The sequence below is a fragment of the Entelurus aequoreus genome, linkage group LG08 (assembly GCF_033978785.1).
Source record: "Entelurus aequoreus isolate RoL-2023_Sb linkage group LG08, RoL_Eaeq_v1.1, whole genome shotgun sequence".
In the NCBI taxonomy this organism is placed as follows: Eukaryota; Metazoa; Chordata; class Actinopteri; order Syngnathiformes; family Syngnathidae; genus Entelurus; species Entelurus aequoreus.
In genome coordinates this window covers 33,595,205-33,615,498 of record NC_084738.1, presented here as the reverse complement: position 1 = coordinate 33,615,498, position 20,294 = coordinate 33,595,205, and the positions used below count along the sequence as shown (strand labels likewise).

The 20,294-nt window shown below is 40.3% G+C and overlaps 1 protein-coding gene across 8 annotated transcripts in view; it reads left to right on the top strand.

Moving 5' to 3' along the window:
* The window catches only part of abcc3 (ATP-binding cassette, sub-family C (CFTR/MRP), member 3), a 123,765-nt gene that overhangs the window by 10,263 nt on the left and 93,208 nt on the right, over window positions 1–20,294 (top strand). For all 8 annotated transcript variants that reach the window (XR_009827036.1, XR_009827039.1, XR_009827037.1 and 5 more), the window contains exon 2: window positions 19,652–19,828. Coding sequence is in view for 4 of the 8 variants with exons in the window: in XM_062056314.1 (XP_061912298.1) it covers window positions 19,652–19,828 (177 nt within the window). In the remaining 4 variants the exon portion in view is untranslated. The remainder of the gene's footprint in view (window positions 1–19,651; window positions 19,829–20,294) is intronic.

Genomic DNA, 20,294 nt, shown 5'->3' with positions numbered 1-20,294 from the left:
CTAGAATGTGTCATCAACAAGCACTTTCACAATACGACGGCAGTATTAGAAGCTCTTTCGTCGGCCACATTATTATAATACAATTGTATATCATCTATATTGCGCTACCCACATTCACAGTATCTGTTCCTTTATCAACAAGACACCGTTACCAATATTAACTATCAGCACAAAACATAGTAGATACTTTTGTTATTTTGTAAATAAAAAAAAAAAGCTTGATCAAGTGGAATTGGAAAAACACTAAACTTAGGCTAATGCTGTCTGTAAATTGAAGTGGAGTGGTAATTTGTTTCTGACGACAACTATAGGTCACAATAATTTATTAAAGGCCTACTGAAACCCACTACTACCGACCACGCAGTCTGATAGTTTATATATCAATGATGAAATCTTAACATTGCAACACATGCCAATACGGCCGGGTTAGATTAGTCAAGTGCAATTTTAAATTTCCCGCAAAATATCCTGCTGAAAACGTCTCGGTATGATGACGTTTGCGCGTGACGTCACGGATTGTAGCGGACATTTTGGGACACCATTGTGGCCAGCTATTAAGTCGTCTGTTTTCATCGCAAAATTCCACAGTATTCTGGACATCTGTGTTGGTGAATCTTTTGCAATTTGTTTAATGAACAATGGAGATAGCAAAGAAGAAAGCTGTAGGTGGGAAGCGGTGTATTAGCGGCCGGCTGCAGCAACACAAACACGTAGTGGCTACGTCGTAGCCGGTGTTTCATTGTTTACATTCCCGAACGATGACAGTCAAGCTTTACCATTGGCCTGTGGGGAACTGGGACAACATAGACTGTTACCAGGAGGACTTTGAGTTGGATACGCGGTACCGTGAGTACGCAGCTGGGGCTTCCAAACATTTGATCGCTTGCCCGTACGTGCGTGCCGCTATGTGCATGTCACGTACGTAACTTTGGGGAAATATATGTGCTATATGAACTTTGCGGAGGTGAACGGTACTTTGGGCTGTGGGATTGAGTGTGTTGTGCAGGTGTTTGATTTGTATTGGTGGGTTATATGGACGGGAGGGGGGAGGTGTTTGTTATGCGGTATTAATTTGTGGCATATTAAATATAAGCCTGGTTGTGTTGTGGCTAATAGAGTATATATACTGTATGTCTTGTGTTTATTTACTGTTTTAGTCATTCCCAGCTGAATATCGGGTCCCACCCGCCTCTCACAGCATCTTCCCTATCTGAATCGCTTCCACTGCCCTCTATTCCTTCACTCTCACTTTCCTCTTCCACAAATCTTTCATCCTCTTTAAATTAATGGGGAAATCGTCGCTTTCTCGGTCCGAATCGCTCTCGCTGCTTGTGGCCATGATTGTAAACAATGTGCAGATGTGAGGAGCTCCACAACCTGTGACGTCACGCTACTTCCGGTACAGGCAAGGCTTTTTTATCAGCGACCAAAAGTTGCGAACTTTATCGTCAAAGTTCTCTACTAATTCCTTTCAGCAAAAATATGGCAACATCGCGAAATGATCAAGTATGACACATAGAATGGATCTGCTATCCCCGATTAAATAAGAAAATCTCATTTCAGTAGGCCTTTAAGTTACTCATGATGCAGCAAATTGAATGATACAGACACATTTGGTATTGGATACTTTCTAATATGCCTTTGCTTGGAGACTTTGTACCTGTAAGTAATCTGCAACTATAATTATTTCATACTTGTTTATATTGACAAATGTCATGTTTTAGACTGCAATTACGTTCCATTAAGGAAAGTTATTACTCATGTCTAGCTTGAGTGCTGTTGTGTGCTCAGCTGTTGTAGCTACTAGCTACTGTAGTACCCTATAGTGATAAGGATAGGTTGCCGTGGTTTAGACTGCAATATTGTTCAGTAAAGAACAGTTATAACATATGTCTAATTTGAGTGCTTCATATGTTCAGCTTGTGAACTGCTGTGTGCACTAGCTGCTAGCTCCTAATAGCCTATAGTAGTAAAAGGGAAATTATGTGGAAAAAAGGTCCACAAAAAAGAAGGTAACAAGTACAACACATGAAAACAAAATGGCAACATAAAAGAACACAAAGGACATAAAATACATTAAAAGAGCACAGAGCCAATGCAATCAGCTGCCACTTCAGCGGCACCATTTGTACGTTTTTTGGAGGTTCTTCCAAGTAAAAGACAACAACAAAAAAAAAGAATGAGCAATAAATAATACATACTGCGCACATATGATTGCATCATTTTGTATTGGAACTTATATAAGAGATATTAGTTGTAAGCCGATACCATCCGATCCTTTTTTTAAATCAGATATAAATATTGGAATGGGACACCTAATTTTTAGTGATTATTTATTTCTACCCGTCAGTAAGTGGCAAACATGTTGAACCTGTTATAGAATAAATATTTAAATTCCATTAAAATCACACGTCATTTCCAGAACCAACTGTCTTTTAAAAAAATGTTAGACTGCACTGCTGCTGATATTTATTGTTCAACCAAGTAAATTAAAGTTACACTCCAATGTCCATTAGTGGAGCTGTACACAAAAGTAAAAGTTAAAGTCCCAACGACAGTCACACACTCACTAGGTGTGGTGAAATTATTCTCTGCATTTGACCCATTTCCATGTTCATCCCCTGGAAGGTGAGGGGAGTAGTGAGCAGCAGCGGTGGCCGCGCTCGGGAATCATTTTGGTGATTTAACCCCCAATTCCAACCCTTGATGCTGAGTGCCAAGCAGGGAGGTAATGGGTCCCATTTTTATAGTCTTTGGTATGACTCGGCCGGGGTTTGAACTCACGACCTTCCAGTCTCAGGGCGGACACTCTAACCACAAGGCCACTGAACAGGGTTTGTTGACTTAAGGCATAAATGAAAACAAGCACAAAAGGAAACCAATGGAAAGAGTGGGTGCAGCATATTACTAATGATCAGGGCAATGAGATATTTGAAGGCCTACTGAAATTAAATGTTTTTATTTAAACGGGGATAGCAGATCCATTCTGTGTCATACTTGATAATTTCGCGATATTGCCATATTTTTGCTGAAAGGATTTAGTAGAGAACATTGACGATAAAGTTCGCAACTTTTGGTCGCTGATAAAAAAAGCCTTGCCTGTACCGGAAGTAGCGTGACGTCACAGGTTGAAGGGCTCCTCACATTTCCCCATTGTTTACAATGCAGCGAGAGCGATTCGGACCGAGAAAGCGACGATTACCCCATTAATTTGAGCGAGGATGAACGATTTGTGGATGAGGAACATGAGAGTGAAAGACTAGAGTGCAGTGCAGGACGTATCTTTTTTCGCTCTGACCGTAACTTAGGTACAAGGGTTCATTGGATTCCACACTTTCTCCTTTTTCTATTGTGGATCACGGATTTGTATTTTAAACCACTTCGGATACTATATCCTCTTGAAAATGAGAGTCGAGAACGCGAAATGGACATTCACAGTGACTTTTATCTCCACGACAATACATCGGCGAAGCTCTTTAGCTACGGAGCTAACGTGATAGCATCGTGCTAAAATGCATATAGAAACAAAAGAAATAAACCCCTGACTGGAAGGATAGACAGAAAATCAACAATACTATTAAACCATGAACATGTAACTACACGGTTAATGCTTTCCAGCCTGTCGAAGCTTAACAATGCTGTTGCTAACGACGCCATTGAAGCTAACTTAGCTACGGGACCTCGACAGAGCTATGCTAAAAACATTAGCTATCCACCTACGCCAGCCCTCATTTGCTCATCAACACCCGTGCTCACCTGCGTTCCAGCGATCGACAGAGCGACGAAGGACTTCACCCGATCATAGATGCGGTCGGCGGCCCGGAGACGGAGGAAGTCAAGTTGAGGTCGGCCGCTAGCGCGTCTGCTATCCATCTCAAAGTCCTCCTGGTTGTGTTGCTGTACTCCGCCGCTAATACACCGATCCCACCTACAGCTTTCTTCTTTGCAGTCTTCATTGTTCATTAAACAAATTGCAAAAGATTCACCAACACAGATGTCCAGAATACTGTGGAATTATGTGGTGAAAACAGAGCTTTTTGTATTGGATCCAATGGGGTCCGAATACTTCCGTTCACTACGTGACGTCACACGCAAATGTCATCATACCGAGACGTTTTCAACCAGAAGTTTCGCGGGAAATTTAAAATTGCACTTTATAAGTTAACCCGGCCGTATTGGCATGTGTTGCAATGTTAAGATTTCATCATTGATATATAAACTATCAGACTGCGTGGTCGGTAGTAGTGGGTTTCAGTAGGCCTTTGAGCATCATTTGAGATTGTTAGACATATTGGGTTGCGCAAAGATTTCAAATACCGTATTTTCCGCACTATAAGGCGCACCGGATTATAAGGCGCACCTTCAATGAATGGCCTATTTTAAAACTTTGTTCACATATAAGGTGCACCGCATTATAAGGCGCATAGAATAGACGCTACAGTAGAGGCTGGGGTTATGTTATGCATCCAGTAGATGGAGCTGCGCTAAAGGGAATGTCAACAAAACAAATAGTGATTGTACTGACACTTCTACTTGCTGCTCTCTGTTCAACAACCCACTGTTCGAGTTTGTCCTCCAACTGTAGCCATCTCGCTTTGTTCCCTCGGAAACTCTGTTTAGTCTTCTTTACTTGGCGCAGGTCATCATGTTGCTTCCTCCACTTCCGCACCATTGATTCGTTAATGTTAAATTCTCTCGCTGCTGCTCTATTCCCGTGTTCTACTGCGTGACTGCGTGGGTATTACACTCAGGAATACCTTGTTTTCAATGCAATCAGAGAAAACCTTTTTTAGTTACTGCTATTTCGTCAGCCAAATCAAGTCGGTCCTCTACAATACATTTTTGTGTGTAATCAAAGCAGGTTTGGTTACAACTCTTTCTTTGTTAGCTATGTTGGTAAAAGGTGTTGGAGCTGCCCTACCCAAACTCTTTACATATGGCTGCATTTGAGCTGGCACGTGTTACATGATAGACACAGCTCGACAACTGATGTGACTTTTCTGTTTCTACTAAAGCTAATGCTTGTCTCTGCAAATGTTCTTTTTTGCAAACTGTAGCATGTTTTATGCAGAATTAAAACGGAAAGAAGTTGACCTAAATGAAGAACTGAGTATTAATGAAAAGAGATGTTTGGTGGGAAATAATTTCCTGTCATGTACATTTGTTATAATTATCTGTGAGGTTGTGCCATGCAGGAAGAGACTCCACGAGGCTTAACATCCTGAATGAAAACAAGGCACATTTTTACACAATATAGGGCTAGAAAGTGTAACGTAAAGGCAATGCATTATGGGTTTTGATGAAATCTGAAAAGCTTATTTACACCCCTGAATGCAAGAAGTTTTCTTATTTTCTTTACCAAGTTCAAAACATGGCACAAACGTGCTGCATTATTAACTGCCACAATTGTTTACATAATTGCTACAGGAAAAAAAAAAGGTTTGGTGAGATTTTTCTCATTTCCAGCATGGAAGGAAATCCAAGGAACTCGTGTTAGTGAGCTAACAAAGAGACGGCAAATGGCCAGGATAGCACCCTTGAGATGACCAAACATCCTATTTAATGGCATTACCTGGCCCATGTTGATGTGTTCAATGCATTTTCAGTTTGAATATAGCATGTTTTATTCTGTTTCACAAGTAGCATTTAGTAGGCTGTTAGCATTAGCTAAGCTAGCTGCGGGCTCAAAACAACGTAAAGTATTTTGGAAAAAAAACATGTTGTCTGTTTACTTTTAGTCATGGATAAGCAAAACAATTATTACATATTATTTTCAAAGAAGCAGCACCCTGGTCAAAGTATTTTAAAAGTAATAATGGGCTTTTTTTTTTTCAGGGAAACCGGCATATGAAATGATTGAAACCCACCCAGACTGGGCACCCTCACTCCATTTCAGAAACGAGTTGTGAAAATGCCCCTATTCATAGATGAATAACTGAGAAGACCCTACATATATCCCACATTAATGTACATTGGATTCCATGTTTAGAATATATTCAGTTGGAAACAAATTTGTCTAGAAGACACCACACTGTGGCGTGACAAGTTGTGTTGACTTACCTCTGAAGTGACAGCGGTCTTTTCTTTCAGATGGAAAATTGCACCCACCAAAAGTTGGTTTGTCCGTGAGCCTTTACTGATTCCGTTGACGAGATATAGGACAAGTTCGGCTCCGGACAATGACTGCAGCTTACTTAAATCTCTTCTCCATTGTACATGCGCATATGGATCAATTCCACCAAGTGTACTGATTTTTTCCAATGGGCAAACCTTTGGAACAGTGTCCAGTTTGTCTCGGTACGGTCCCTTGATTTATTATTTTGTACAATCCATTTTAATCCAGTTTTTTTGTCCCTCTCACATTAAACGCAAGATAATAATGACCTGGATGAATGAGAACATCCATAGACATAACATGGTTACAGTACAGCCATATAAACAAAAGTTTTATCCTGCAAAAATGGCCATAATGGCCCCACAATGCATTGCAAAATCACATTCTAGAGGTCACTCACAGTGACCAATCCATGTTGTTGTAACCTCAGGCAAAATACTTGGCCGTTAAAATTGTGATTGGGCCCAGTTGAAACCCAGAGTCTGGTATGTTTGCATAGTGTAATTTAGGGATAGGATTTGAAAACACGTTCTTGTTCAGAACCGGTTCACAGTGTATCAATTGCATGGAATTGCTTGTGTCATGATCCTTGGTCCGGATCATGTTTTTGTGTTTTCTGTTAGCTTTGGACTCTTTAGTTCCTGTTTGTGCACCTACTGAGTTTGTTTTGGTTGCCATGGTTGCTCATTATGTTCACCTGTCTCTGATTAGTGTTCGGCCGCTCACCTGCTACCCGAGCACTAATCAGAGGCATTATTTAAGCCTGCCTTTGCCGGTCAGTCAGCCTGGCGTCATTATTTGCTACAAGCACCTGTTATGTGAGTTTTGCCTTGTCTCTAGTTGTTTGCTTCATGCCTTGCTACGTAAGTCTTGTTTGTTCATGCTACAGTTAGTAAGTTTTTCTCATCCATAGTTTATGCTAAGTGTTAGTTTAACATCCATTTTGCTTGTTTTCTCTTTTTTGGTACTTCGCGTTATTTTTGAGAATAAATCATGTTTTTACCTGAACGCTTTGTCCGGAGTGGTCTGTCTGCATTCCTGGGAGAACGACCCCGCATAAAGATGCAACCCAAACGTGACAGCTTGCCATTTTTTCAAACAATTTCTTTATTGATTCCTATGGGAAGGAATGACGTCATTACACAATGTGTGCAGGTACTTCAGTCAAGCAGTTTCATGGCACCAGTGCCACGTAAACACTCTAAAGTTTGGCTACATTTTACAAGAAAAGATTGCAACAGTGCTACTTGTAATTACTGCAAGGTTGCTATTTCATCAAGAGGAGGACATACAAGCAATATGCTGAAACATTTGAACCTATAGCAAGCAATAACTATAAATTAGTGTTGTGTTTTTGAGCTGTGTGGATCTCATCCCAGCAGCAGTCATCTTGAGTAAATACAAGGTACTAATACCACCTATAATGTTAGTGCTATTACCTGTTAAATTGAAATAATGCCTTCTCATTATGATGAGCATGATGACAGAGACAGATTCTGACTGACTACGAGGAGTGCAGTAAGTACTCGCTCCATGTCACATCTACAATACCTCTCTCCTTTCTCCACGGCAGGGAAGAGTGCAATGACTCAGGGTAGAATAGACAAAGTTCACAGAGCCATGACTAAGACCGTAATCAAATGCTTAAACCCATTTGCCACACTGCTCCTGACTTTTGGTAGGTGAATGAATGAAACTCATGAAATTTAAATATTGTGTAAAAGTAATGTCAGCAATTCAATATTACCTCATTACATGCAAATTGAAATATGTCAAGCCTTGAATTGTTATAATTTTGATCATCATGGCTTACAGTTTTTAAAAACCCCCACAATTATAGAGATTTTCAATTCAAGGTTTTCATACGTGTTAAGCCGTAATCATCAAAAAGCTTGAAATACTGTGAGTTGCATGTTATGAGCCTGTCATATTAGTTTTACCTTGTAAATCAAAACAAACCTTTGAATGGTATTCTAATTTTTTGAGTTCACTTGTAGATTTTCTAGAGAGATGATAAAGATTCATAAATGTTTTTAAAATGGTACTAAATGTTACATTATTGTTACATATGTTTCATTTTGTTAAATTCTTACAGAAGAATATTTATAAGAAGTTTTTTTCTATGCTGCGTATGTGCTTCTTAAGACCTCATTGTCGGCTTCGTAAGGTCACGTTACCTCTAAACTAAACTAAATTAATGCTAATTCACCTTTTTGTTCTCCGAATCGAGAAGAGAACCAATAGGGAGCCGAATCGTTAAGCAGAATCGAAAGTAGAATTGGAACCGTATAAATCTTATCAATTCCCATTATTCTGATCTATACTGAAGTTTGGCACACTTACTCTCTAACCCCCAACCGAAAGAGTTGGGTCTAGGTCGGACACAATTAGTCACCATATTTGTGCATGCAACTTGTACATATTTATTAACAGATTTTTTTTTTTTTTCACCTGATAAGTAATTTTGCCACCACCTTGCATACCCGGAATAAACATAAAGATAAAGTCAAAAGTTCTACAATACCCTCTTTCGCATGTGCAGAGCCATGCACCCCAGTGTAGTTGAAAAAGGCACAGGAACTGGTGTAACAAGGAATGCGAGCACACGCTTAAACATGCATCATACTGTACATATTGAATAATGGATGTGATTGTTCCTTTTCCTTCATTATTGATATTTGCCTCTTTGCATAATCTCATAGTGCAGTCAATCATAATGTGTTGGCTCCGCAAAAAGAAAGTGTTTGAAGTTAGGGAAGCTTAGTGCATTTCCCAATTTTAAATTTAAGTTAAAGGTAAAGTACCAATGATTGTCACACACACACTAGATGTGGTGAAATTTGTCCTCTGCATTTGACCCATCCCCTTGTTCACCCCCTGGGAGGTGAGGGGAGCAGTGGTAGCCGCACCCAGGAATCATTTTGGTGATTTAACCCCAAATTCCAACCCTTGATGCTTAGTGCCAAGCAGGGAGGTAATGGGTCCCATTATTATAGTCTTTGGTATGACAAGGCCGGGGTTTGAACTCACAACCTACCAATCTCACGGCGGACACTCTAACCACTAGGCCCTGAGTAGGTTGAAATGAAATGAAATGAAAAGTTTCATGTAAAAAACTAAAAAAAACCCGGCAATATTCCTGCAGTCAACACAACTTTCAGCCTTTGAACAGCAGAAAGAGCTCTTCAGTGCTCCTGCTCCAAGTGAGTCCCAATAGGAATGTCTCATACAATCAAACCTGTGTTGGCGGACACCCTTCCAATAGCGGTCACAAATTTCCCCCGCAGAGAAAAGTAATGTAGATGTGCCAATACACTCCCAGACGCTTTATTAATGATTAGTTTTTGGGCGATGTAAAGGGACAAGCTTTAGCCTGAGCTTGGCCAGTCCTTCTGAAATAGTGGGGCGGATTTCTTTGAAAAGCTGTGCACTACAAAACGTGCTCTTTGTACCCATTATTTCTGATTTCCTCATTTTGATTTAACAATTGTTTTATTAATTTTTGTTGTGTAGGTTAAAGTATTTTATATACTAAGTTAATGTTGCTGATCATTTTGAATGTACTGTATCTATTATTCATTAGGTTTATATAGTTAATTTTTTTTATTATCAAAAGGTTCAAGTCGGTTACCATTTTGTGTTACATTTTTTTGAGGAATTTATTTTCTGTTACAGACTAAAAAAAAAATCATGAATAATTTTGTTAATGTTATTCTCTGTTCTGTTATTATTTTTTCTCGGGGATTCATTGTTATGCTGTTGTACCTATAACAATTTTATAGACAAAGTATACTATAGTCGCAGCAGAGAGTGGGGTTGGGGTGCACAAAATGCTTTCTTTTTTCCCTAGGGGGGCGTAATAGAAAACAATTGAAGCACTGCGCTTGGCCATTCAAAAGCGTAATATTATTTGTGCAGGGGACACATTCACACACTCTAGGGCCAAATTTAGTGTTACCAATCAACCAGTGACGTGCGGTGAGGTTCATGGCTGGTGAGGCACTGACTTCATCACAGTCAGATTTACAAACATATGAACCCTAAAGAGTATCTTATTCACCATTTGATTGGCAGCAGTTAACGGGTTATGTTTAGAAGCTCATACCAGCATTCTTCCCTACTTGGCACTCAGCATCAAGGGTTGGAATTGGGGGTTAAATCACCAACGATTATTCCTGGGCGCGGCACCGCTGCTGCCCAATGCTTCCCTCACCTCCCAGGGGGTGAGCAAGGGGATGGGTCAAATGCAGAGGACACATTTCACCACACCTAGTGTGTGTGACAATCAATGGTACTTTAACTTAACTTTAAAGGCCTACTGAAATGAATTTTTTAAATTTAAACGGGGATAGCAGATCTATTCTATGTGTCATACTTGATAATTTCGCGATATTGCCATATTTTTGCGGAAAGGATTTAGTATAGAACAACGACGATAAAGATCGCAACTTTTGGTATCTGATAAAAAAAGGCTTGCCCCTACCGGAAGTAGCGTGACGTAGTCAATTGAACATATACGCAAAGTTCCCTATTGTTTACAATGATGTCCGCATGAAGTGAGAGAGATTCGGACCGAGAAAGCGACAATTTCCCCATTAATTTGAGCGAGGATGAAAGATTTGTGGATGAGTAAAGTGCAAGTGAAGGACTAGTGGGGAGTGGATGCGATTCAGATAGGGAAGATGCTGTGAGAGCCGGGGGTGACCTGATATTCAGCTGCGAATGACTACAACAGTAAATAAACACAAGACATATATATACTCTAATAGCCACAACACAACCAGGCTTATATTTAATATGCCACAAATTAATCCTGCATAAAAACACCTAAGTGTTTGTTATGCTAGCTCCTAGCTCCTATGCTAGCTCCTAGCTCCTAGCGCCATATAAGCCGCCAAACACCTGCACAACACACACAATCACTCAGCCCAAAAGACCGTTCACCTAACCCAAGGTTCATAAAGCTTATATATTTAAACAAAGTAACGTACTTGACGCGCACGTACTCGCAAGCGATCAAATGTTTGGAAGCGCAGCTGCTACTCACGGTACCTGATATTCAGCTGGGAATGACTAAAACAGTAAATAAACACAAGACATATATATACTCTATTAGCCACAACACAACCAGGCTTATATTTAATATGCCACAAATTAATCCTGCATAAAAACACCTAGGTGTTTATGCTAGCTCCTAGCTCCTCTGCTAGCTCCTAGCTCCATAGAACACGCCAATACAATTCAAACACCTGATCAACACACACAATCACTCAGCCCAAAAGACCGTTCACCTAACCCAAGGTTCATAAAGCTTATATATTTAAACAAAGTTACGTATGTGACGCGCACGTACGGGCAAGCGATCAAATGTTTGGAAGCCAAAGCTGCATACTCACGGTAGCACGTCTGCGTCTTTGTCATCCAAATCAAAGTAATCCTGGTAAGAGTCTGTGTTGTCCCAGTTCTCTACATGTGTCTGTGTATCGAAGTCAAAAGTCCTCCTGGTTAGAGTCTCTGTTATCCGAGTTCTTCGATCTTGACTGCATCTTTCGGGAATGTAAACAATGAAACACCGGCTGTGTACTGTTGCTGCTGACTTCCTTCGCAAAATACGTCCGCTTTGCACCGAGAACTTTCTTCTTTGCTTGCTCAGCTTCTTTCTCCATAATGCAATGAACATAATTGCAACAGATTCACCAACACAGATGTCCAGAATACATCCAGAATGAGATGAAAACAGCTATTTCGTATTAGCTTCAATGTGGAAGCCATACCTGTGTTCTACTGGCTACGTCACGCGCATACGTCATCCTCAGAGGCGTTTCGAACCGGAAGTTCCCCGGGAAATTTAAAATTGCACTTTATAAGTTAACCCGGCCGTATTGGCATGTGTTGCAATGTTAAGATTTCATCATTGATATATAAACTATCAGACTGCGTGGTCGGTAGTAGTGGGTTTCAGTAGGCCTTTAACTTTACACATACAAAATGTAGCACACAAAAAAGCACATTTAATTAAAAAAAACGTTATTATGGTCTTACCTTTACTTATAAATGAAGTCCATGCGCCGCTCCTTTTGAACAAAAGCATTGATAACTTGTTTATAGAAGTATTTCTTATCTTTCTTCAGTTTTAAAAGTCTCTCTGTCTCGATGGAGACCTTCCTTTAAGTATTACCTCCTGCTTCGATTGAAAGTCCAGTTTAGAAAACTGTTTTATTTTAGATATGTAATCCTCCATATTAATAGTCCGGGCAAGAGGAAAAAGTAAACGATTGCTGCTAACTGTTGCTGCTTGTTGTCACTTCTTCTGCAGCCGAGTAGTCGCAAGAATGATCTCTGGGATCACTACCGCCCTCTACCACCAGGTGGCGGGATTACTGCGAGCCTCACACAGTGCGTCTTCGCAGCCGTTTTATGATTGCTCAGCACAAGAAATACGTTACACACATACAGTTTTTGACAAAATACACTGTACATTATATACCTCAGCTAACTAAACTATATAATTCATATAGCAATACGGTCTCACTGCACAGCAGGCCAGCAGTTAGCCGAGTCATTGCGCAATCCATGGTGAGGTTTAACTGGCTGGTGACTCACCGCAAGTCTCTTCTCAGTATTTGAATGGCAAATGTGAAAACTCAGCGATTTTGAATAAAAATAATCTAAAACTGGTGAAGTTAAATGGAAAATAACTTTATAGTATAATCACTGGATACATATAACAATTACATTTTTTTTAACATTTTTTTTCTTTCCATGATGGCACGTGAGGCCCCGCCTCACCTGCCTCCCCTGACTGCACGTCACTGCAATCAACCTATCCCCAGGTGCATGTCTTTGGAGGTGGGAGGAAGCCGGAATACCCGGAGAACATGCCAACTCCACACAGTTGAGATGCCAACGAGCAATTCTACTTTCAATGCCAATGACAGTCTTTGAAGTAGAATTTCCCACGTTAGCATTGAGGTTTTGAGTGTCTGAACAATCGCTGTAGATTGACCACTATCAGCCCAAAATAGTCAGAATCACCCACGTTAGCATTCCATTCAGTTGTAAACAAATGGCACAAAGGAGAATCTGTGACCAGAATGTTTCGAACTCCTGTTATTTGTTGGAGGCTAAATTGCAGAGTCTTTTAGGAATGGTTGAAAGGACAGTGTTGTATGTGGGAGACAGGTGCTATGGTAGACCACCTTCGCTGTTCAGGAATGGTTTTTTCAACCTTGGCGTAGATGGCTTCCCTTACTCCTCTTTCGTACCATCCGTCGTCCCAGTCCAGAATCTGGACATTTTTGTTCTCAAAGGAATGCTGTTTCTCCTTGAGGTGCAGGTAGACATCTGAGTTTTTGCCTGAATATTTTGCCCGTGTATTCGTAGGCTTAGTGGTTGTTTTGTTATCCCAATATATGAATCAGCGCATTCATCATTACACTGGGTACCATACACCCGATAGTTTTTGTGGGTGTGGAGTGTCCGGTCTTTAGGATACAATAGTGTCTGTCTCAGGGTGTTGCCTGGCTTGCAGTGTACTGGGATGTTGTGTTGGTTAAAATGTTTTCTGTCAGTCACTTTTTTTCTTGACATTCACCCTGTTCTTGTTTCTTCTAAAACTGGATGCACTTTTCATAAACAACCAGCTGGGGTGACCACATGTTTTGAGGGCTTCCCTCAAAAGCGTATGCTCTTTGTCTGTGCCTTGTGGGCTGGTAGGAACATTATCAGCTTTGTGTTGTAGGGTTCTGATAACGCCCAGTTTGTGTTCTAGTGGGTGGTGTGAGTCAAAAAGTAGGTATTGATCATTATGTATGGGTTTTCGGTAGATTCTGACATGGAGGCCCCTGTTCTCTACAATGTGGACATCACAGTCCAAAAAAGGCAACTTACTGTCTTTGACATCCTCACGTGTGAACTTGTCCACTGTGCTAATGTGCTTGGTGAAGGCTTGTACTTCTTGGTTTATGATTTTCACCCATGTGTCATCCACATATCTGTACCAATAACTTGGCGCTCTTCCCTTAAAAGAGCTCAGAGCTCTCTTTTCCATGTCCTCCGTGTACACATAGAGGTGGGAGTAGTTGTGGCTTAGCCGTAAAACTGGATATTGATTATTTCAGTACTACTTTTACGGCAACACTTTTTTTGTATGGCTTATTCATCATTTAAGTAAGGTGTTTTCTTTTTTTCTGCATGGCTAAAACAATATCCTATGATGATGATTAATGCAAAAGCCCCAAACGTTTTTGCTCTAATCTTTAGTTTGCAGTGCTTTCTTTCAGGACTCCATTGTGTGTCAAGTAGGGGTGTAACGGTACGTGTATTTGTATTGAACCGTTTCGGTACGGGGTTTTCGGTTCGGTTCGGAGGTGTACCGAACGAGTTTCCACACGGACATATTAAGTAGCGTACCGCACGTTGTGTAAACAATGCACACCGAGGCACAACACACGGCATGCTAGCAGCGACCGGGCTACGACGACATGTAAAAGCCAGAGCTGGAAGACCCTCCTGCCTCGTTAAGATCTCCTGTTTGGGAACACTTTGGCTTCGCGATACAACAATGGAGGACGGAGGTTTGCCAACATTGTTCAGCTGCTGCTTCTGACAACACGTCAAACATGCTAACCCATTTGAAGCGTCACCACCGCATTCAAGCAGCCTCTCCTCTGCGAGTCAGGCAGGGCTAAAGCAGTAACAAATGTTTTTATAGCAGCAGATTTAAGACCATATTGCATTATAAACTAGATTTTGACCCACTTCTATGGTGGAAGAACAATAAGCCCATATATCCTCTTACTGCCAAGGTAACCAGGCTGGGGGGGAAAACAAAAGTTAATCTGAGGCTGAGTTGACTTGAAACTGTTTAATGTTGCACTTTTTATATGTAGAAGAAACGTTTTGTCATTTTATTTCATCTGAGCAACAACTTGAGGCAGTTTAATGTTGATTAACGTGGACCCCGACTTAAACAAGTTGAAAAACTTATTAGGGTGTTACCATTTAGTGGTCAATTGTACGGAATATGTACTGTACTGTGCAATCTACTAATAAAAGTCTCAATCAATCAATCAATCAATCAATCAAAAAAAGCACTTTATATGTAGAAAGGTTTTGTTAAGAAACCATTCTGAGCCTTATCTTATTTAGTTTTTATTTTATATACCGTAATTTCCGGACTATAAGCCGCACCGGACTATAAGCCGCACCAGCTAAATTTAGGGGAAAATACAGATTGCTCCATATATAAGCCGCACCCGACTATAAGCCGCAGGGTTTTGATGTGTAATTAGCCTAGTATATAGGGGTTCCTGCTACCACGGAGGGGATTGTCGGGACAGAGATGACTGTTTGGGAACGCAAAGCGTCCCATTTATTAACAATAAATCTTTCAATCATTCAATCAAACTTTCACATCTTTGACATGGCGAACAGCATTCGTGCAGAGTACAAATAATACAACGGTGCAAAGTAATACAAAGTGCTCGCCTGTACGTTATCAAAATAACCAGCCTACCGGTATATGAAAAGTCAGTGTTTAATCATTGTGTCATCGTCTTCCTCCTGCGTACTAAAACCACCGAAATCCTCTTCGTCGGTGTCGGAGAAGAACAGGTCGTAAATAAGCCGCACCCTTGTATAAGCCGCAGGGACCAGAACGAGGGGAAAAAGTAGCGGCTTATAGTCCGGAAATTACGGTATGTTGACCACATTAACCCTGGCAATGGACCCTGTGTGTATATGTATGTTATGCCATTGTTTACAAATTTGGTAAATAAATAACCAAAAAATGTATATTTTGTTGCTTTCTTACTGTACCGAAAATGAACCGAACCGTGACCTCTAAACCGAGGTACGTACCGAACCGAAATTTTTGTGTACCGTTACACTCCTAGTGTCAAGTGATAATATTTTTCTTAAGCGGATAAAATGGAATACAGTAGGTCAGTGGCGATTGCTGTAATACTGCAAGGGAAGCTCTGCTTCTCCTAAAATGTAAAAAAAACAAGTGTTAGATATGCACTTTTGTGTTTACATGTCTTTGACTAAATATGCGCTGGAATGCACTCATCAAGACGCTCATCATCTTTGGAAGTGTATGGAAAGTGAGCTTGACCTCGGCTAGCCTGGACGCTGAGCTTCTGCATGATGATTGAGGCTGAATCCCTTTTTGATTGAAAGTAAAATGAATGAATCAATGATCCTTGTAATATAAGCAGGGGTGTAACAATATTGTAGATACCGCGGTATTTCGGTTTCAAAGTCGTCACAACAATGGCGTGACACATGAAGGTATTAAACAAAAACTTGGTGTGTAGGTTTTTTCTGGCACTTTATCGTTGGCCGGACCTGAAAATACTATGCATCTCCCAGAATCCTCTGTACAGCGCGGGGCCGGCAAGGTAGGGGGCGTAGAACACCGTAAGCAGGAAGTGAAGTGTGTTCGTAAGATAGGAGGAATTGTTTTTGGACATTTTCTTAAACTATCATCAATATCTATCCATAATTGTTTAGTATGTTGCTAACAAACACACAAACAAACCCTTCTGAAAGCATAATCTCTTTGGCGGAGGTAAGAAAGTGTGCGTTCTGCAAAGCGCCACTTTTGTCTCGAGCGTTTCCAAGCCAACACCGATCCAGCCAGTCACGCCGCACCACACAGAGGTAATCACCCAAAAAAACTACACTGCGGGAATATGAGGAAACTGACAAACTACTTGATAAACCCCCATTCCATTCATCCATTTTCTACTTCTTGTCTCTTCGATGTCGCGGTGGGGGCTGGAGCCTATCTGCACTCCGGCGGAAGGGAGCGTGTACACCTTGGACAAGTGGCCACCTCATAAAATATATTTGAAGCCAGCAAAGCTAAACATTCGTTTGTGAGGTATTTAAATTATTAAAAGCTATATTGTTAACTTTTTTGAGAAACAGCATTTTCTAAACTGATATAAAACATGTCCACTGTGGAGGATACTGCTTTTCATAAAGTAAAAGTGGAAAGACACAAAAGACACTAAACTGTACTTAATTGTTTTACACTGAATGTTTACATTGTCACTTTAACAACACTCAACTGTAAGTTTTTTTTTTAATGGAGAGGGCGTGGCTCTGTTGGTAGCGCTTTGAGTACCTTAAAGGTATATAAAGCGCTATACAAGTATAACCCATTTACCATTTATATTTTCTTGATACAGTGAATTTTCCTGCACAACTCTTTGCACTTAAAAATACATGTTTGTAATAATAAATATGATTAGGGCATTTTAGCCTGCCACTTCATTTTATACACTATAACATTTTTAAATATATATTTATTTTTGGACATATACCACAATAATATCATACCGTGGCCAAAATACCCTGATAATATCGTGCCGTAAGATTTTTATGCCATTAAATCCCTAAATAAAAAACCACTGCCAGAGCCTTTTTCAAGTTTCATTGCGTTATTCCGAGTTGATATGGAGACTTTTGAAATCCTCTACGTGACATTTTCTTTGTAAAATGTAGCATCTTTTGTATGTTTTGTCCGTTATTAGATACTGTACATTAGCCTACCCTACTTGAAATACCAGCAACCGCCATCGCAATCGATGTCTGCCATCTTGGAACGTATCCTGTGCAAAGAGCAAAGAACAATGAATAATGGACTATTTTAAAAAAAACTAAACTTTTTTGACATCCAATAACAGGACTATTCAACTACATTTCCAGAAAGCTAAGGGCCAGGGGGCCAGACTTCTACCGTCACTATATTCCCATTTTGTATTTTCCTTGTAACCAGCGTCCTCTGCAGTGTACATTTGATTTTTGTCTAATTTTGTCGTCGAGAGTTACAACATTTGGAAACAAATAGCCCTGTCTATAACAACAGGAGTGCTAAAAGCTTGTCAAGTATTATCTATATGAGAGAAATCTAGTGCTTTTAAATCTGTTGCACAAATGTTTGTCTCTTCTAAGTTTTTTTTTTTATATTAAAGACATGCCTGTCATATCCGGTGAGGATTTGGCCCCTGGGCTGCCAGTTTAATAGCCCTGCCATGTAATATTACGCACACACTTATTAAATGCATTTTAAATTGTAAAATGTACTCACTACTAATGAATGACAATACCATTTGATTGATAAAAGAACAGATGGAATCAGAGTCAAGGTTTAGTCTTTATGCGTCTATTTTTTTCAACACTGGTGGCCTAACTATAGCATTAGAAGCTGACAAATGATACATTACTTACAGTGAATATCTTAATGTCAATTGTAACCATTTTTCAGGTGTTTTGTCTTACCTCTGAGCTGGTGAGAGCTGTTGCTATGACAACTTGCTGCCCAAGGTAATAAGCCAGCATATCCAAAGAGTTGTTCCATCGTTTCTAAATACCATCATTAACTTGTGCGATGGGAGTTGTAGCTGTCTCTGCTTGGACATAAACGCAACAGTGGATGTTGAACTCCGATGGAGAAAACCTTATCAGCAAGCACAGCAGTCAGATGTTTCTTGTTGCTGGTCACCAAGGTTGCGCACATCTCTTCTCTGAATCATTCAGGTGTTCATTGGAAAAATTAAAACAGGGCTTGTGCATGTGCCCTGCTGAGCAAGGCGATTGCCTTTACAGTGTTACAAGTTGTTCTCTTGGTCAGCTCCCACCAAGATTGTAAACAAACTCCTCCGGTTTGGTCAGAGCTGATTCTTCACCGTTCACAGAATCACCCCATGAGGTGAGCTCTTGCGCGGCCCTCCACAGCAAGGGTGATTGACTTTTGTTTGTATTTCTTTCATTTTCTAATTACTGCGTCAACAGTGGTCACTTTGTCACCAAGAATCCTGCTGAAAAAAAAGAGAGTCATGCAGGACTAAATTGTGTGTTTCATCAGTTAATTGGTCTGCAACGGGGGTCAGAATTTTTGCTTGTTGGTATGGGATCAAATACTTGTTTAATCCATCAAAAATACAAAATAATTTATTACCACTATGCAAGATTTTTTTCTGGACTTTTTGACATACCATTGCTTTTTATGTTGACATGCCAACTCTCTTTGTTAGAATAAAACCAGCAAAATGTATGGACTGTTTTCATGTCTTTTGTAAGGGCTAAATTCAAAATCATCAGGGCATCAAATAATTACCTCCACCAGGAGGTTATGTAATCATCGCCATTTTTTTGTCTGTCACTTATTTAGTTACTTAGCAAAATAACTAAAAAGTTATGTAATTTATATTCTTATAGCAAGACCTGTGTGTTGATTTTGTACCTGATGGTTCCAGCTACAACTGTGGCCCTCCTCAGAGGTTGTCACTGAGCTAAACTAAAAAGTTATGATCAAATTTTCGGATCTACCTTTCAGTAAATGCCCGAACAAATGGTTAATTATTTTTGGGGCTGATTCAGATTTTTACTATTGGGAGCTAGGGCTGGGCTTTTTAAGTGCTTTTCTAGTTTTTCATGGCACGTGATGATAAAAACCAACGAAAACGATCCTAACATATACCGTTCCATAAGCTCATGTGTTCCTTTCTTGGTTTGTTTCTGCAGGTGGCCAATCAGACGCTCCACACGGATCAGCCTGACCTCCCCATTTGTTTCCAGCTCACCCTCCTGGCATGGCTGCCGTGCAGCTACTTATGGGCTGTCTCCCCTATCTACCTCTTCTACCTTAAAAAGAACAACAAAGGCTACATCATGATGTCCATCATGAACAGATTTAAAACGGTGAGAGACAAATGTATTTACTAGTTACCATTATATCTTACTTAAGAAATAAGTCAACCAACCTGACTAAATCCTTAAAAAAAATTACATTAACGACAAAATAGAGGAAAACACAAATAAGCCACGTGAGCTCTGGAAAATTCTCAACAACCAGCTTCCTGGTTGCAGCCAGAAACTTAAAACAAGACTCACCAACATCAGCATCAAGGAGGGTGACTCCCTCATTACAGACAAAATGGAGGTAGCTAGCAGACTTAACATCTTTTTCACCAGCATAGCCGCAACTCTTGTCAACAAGCTGTCCCACCACTCTGGTCGCTTTGGTGTAGAACACATTAAAGCCTTCTACAGAAAGCTAGGAGTATCCAACGATGATTTCAAATTAGAAATGGTCACAGCTGATGAGGTGTTTAAAAAATTGAGCGCGCTCCACCCTAACAAGGCCACCGGCCTTGATAATATTCCC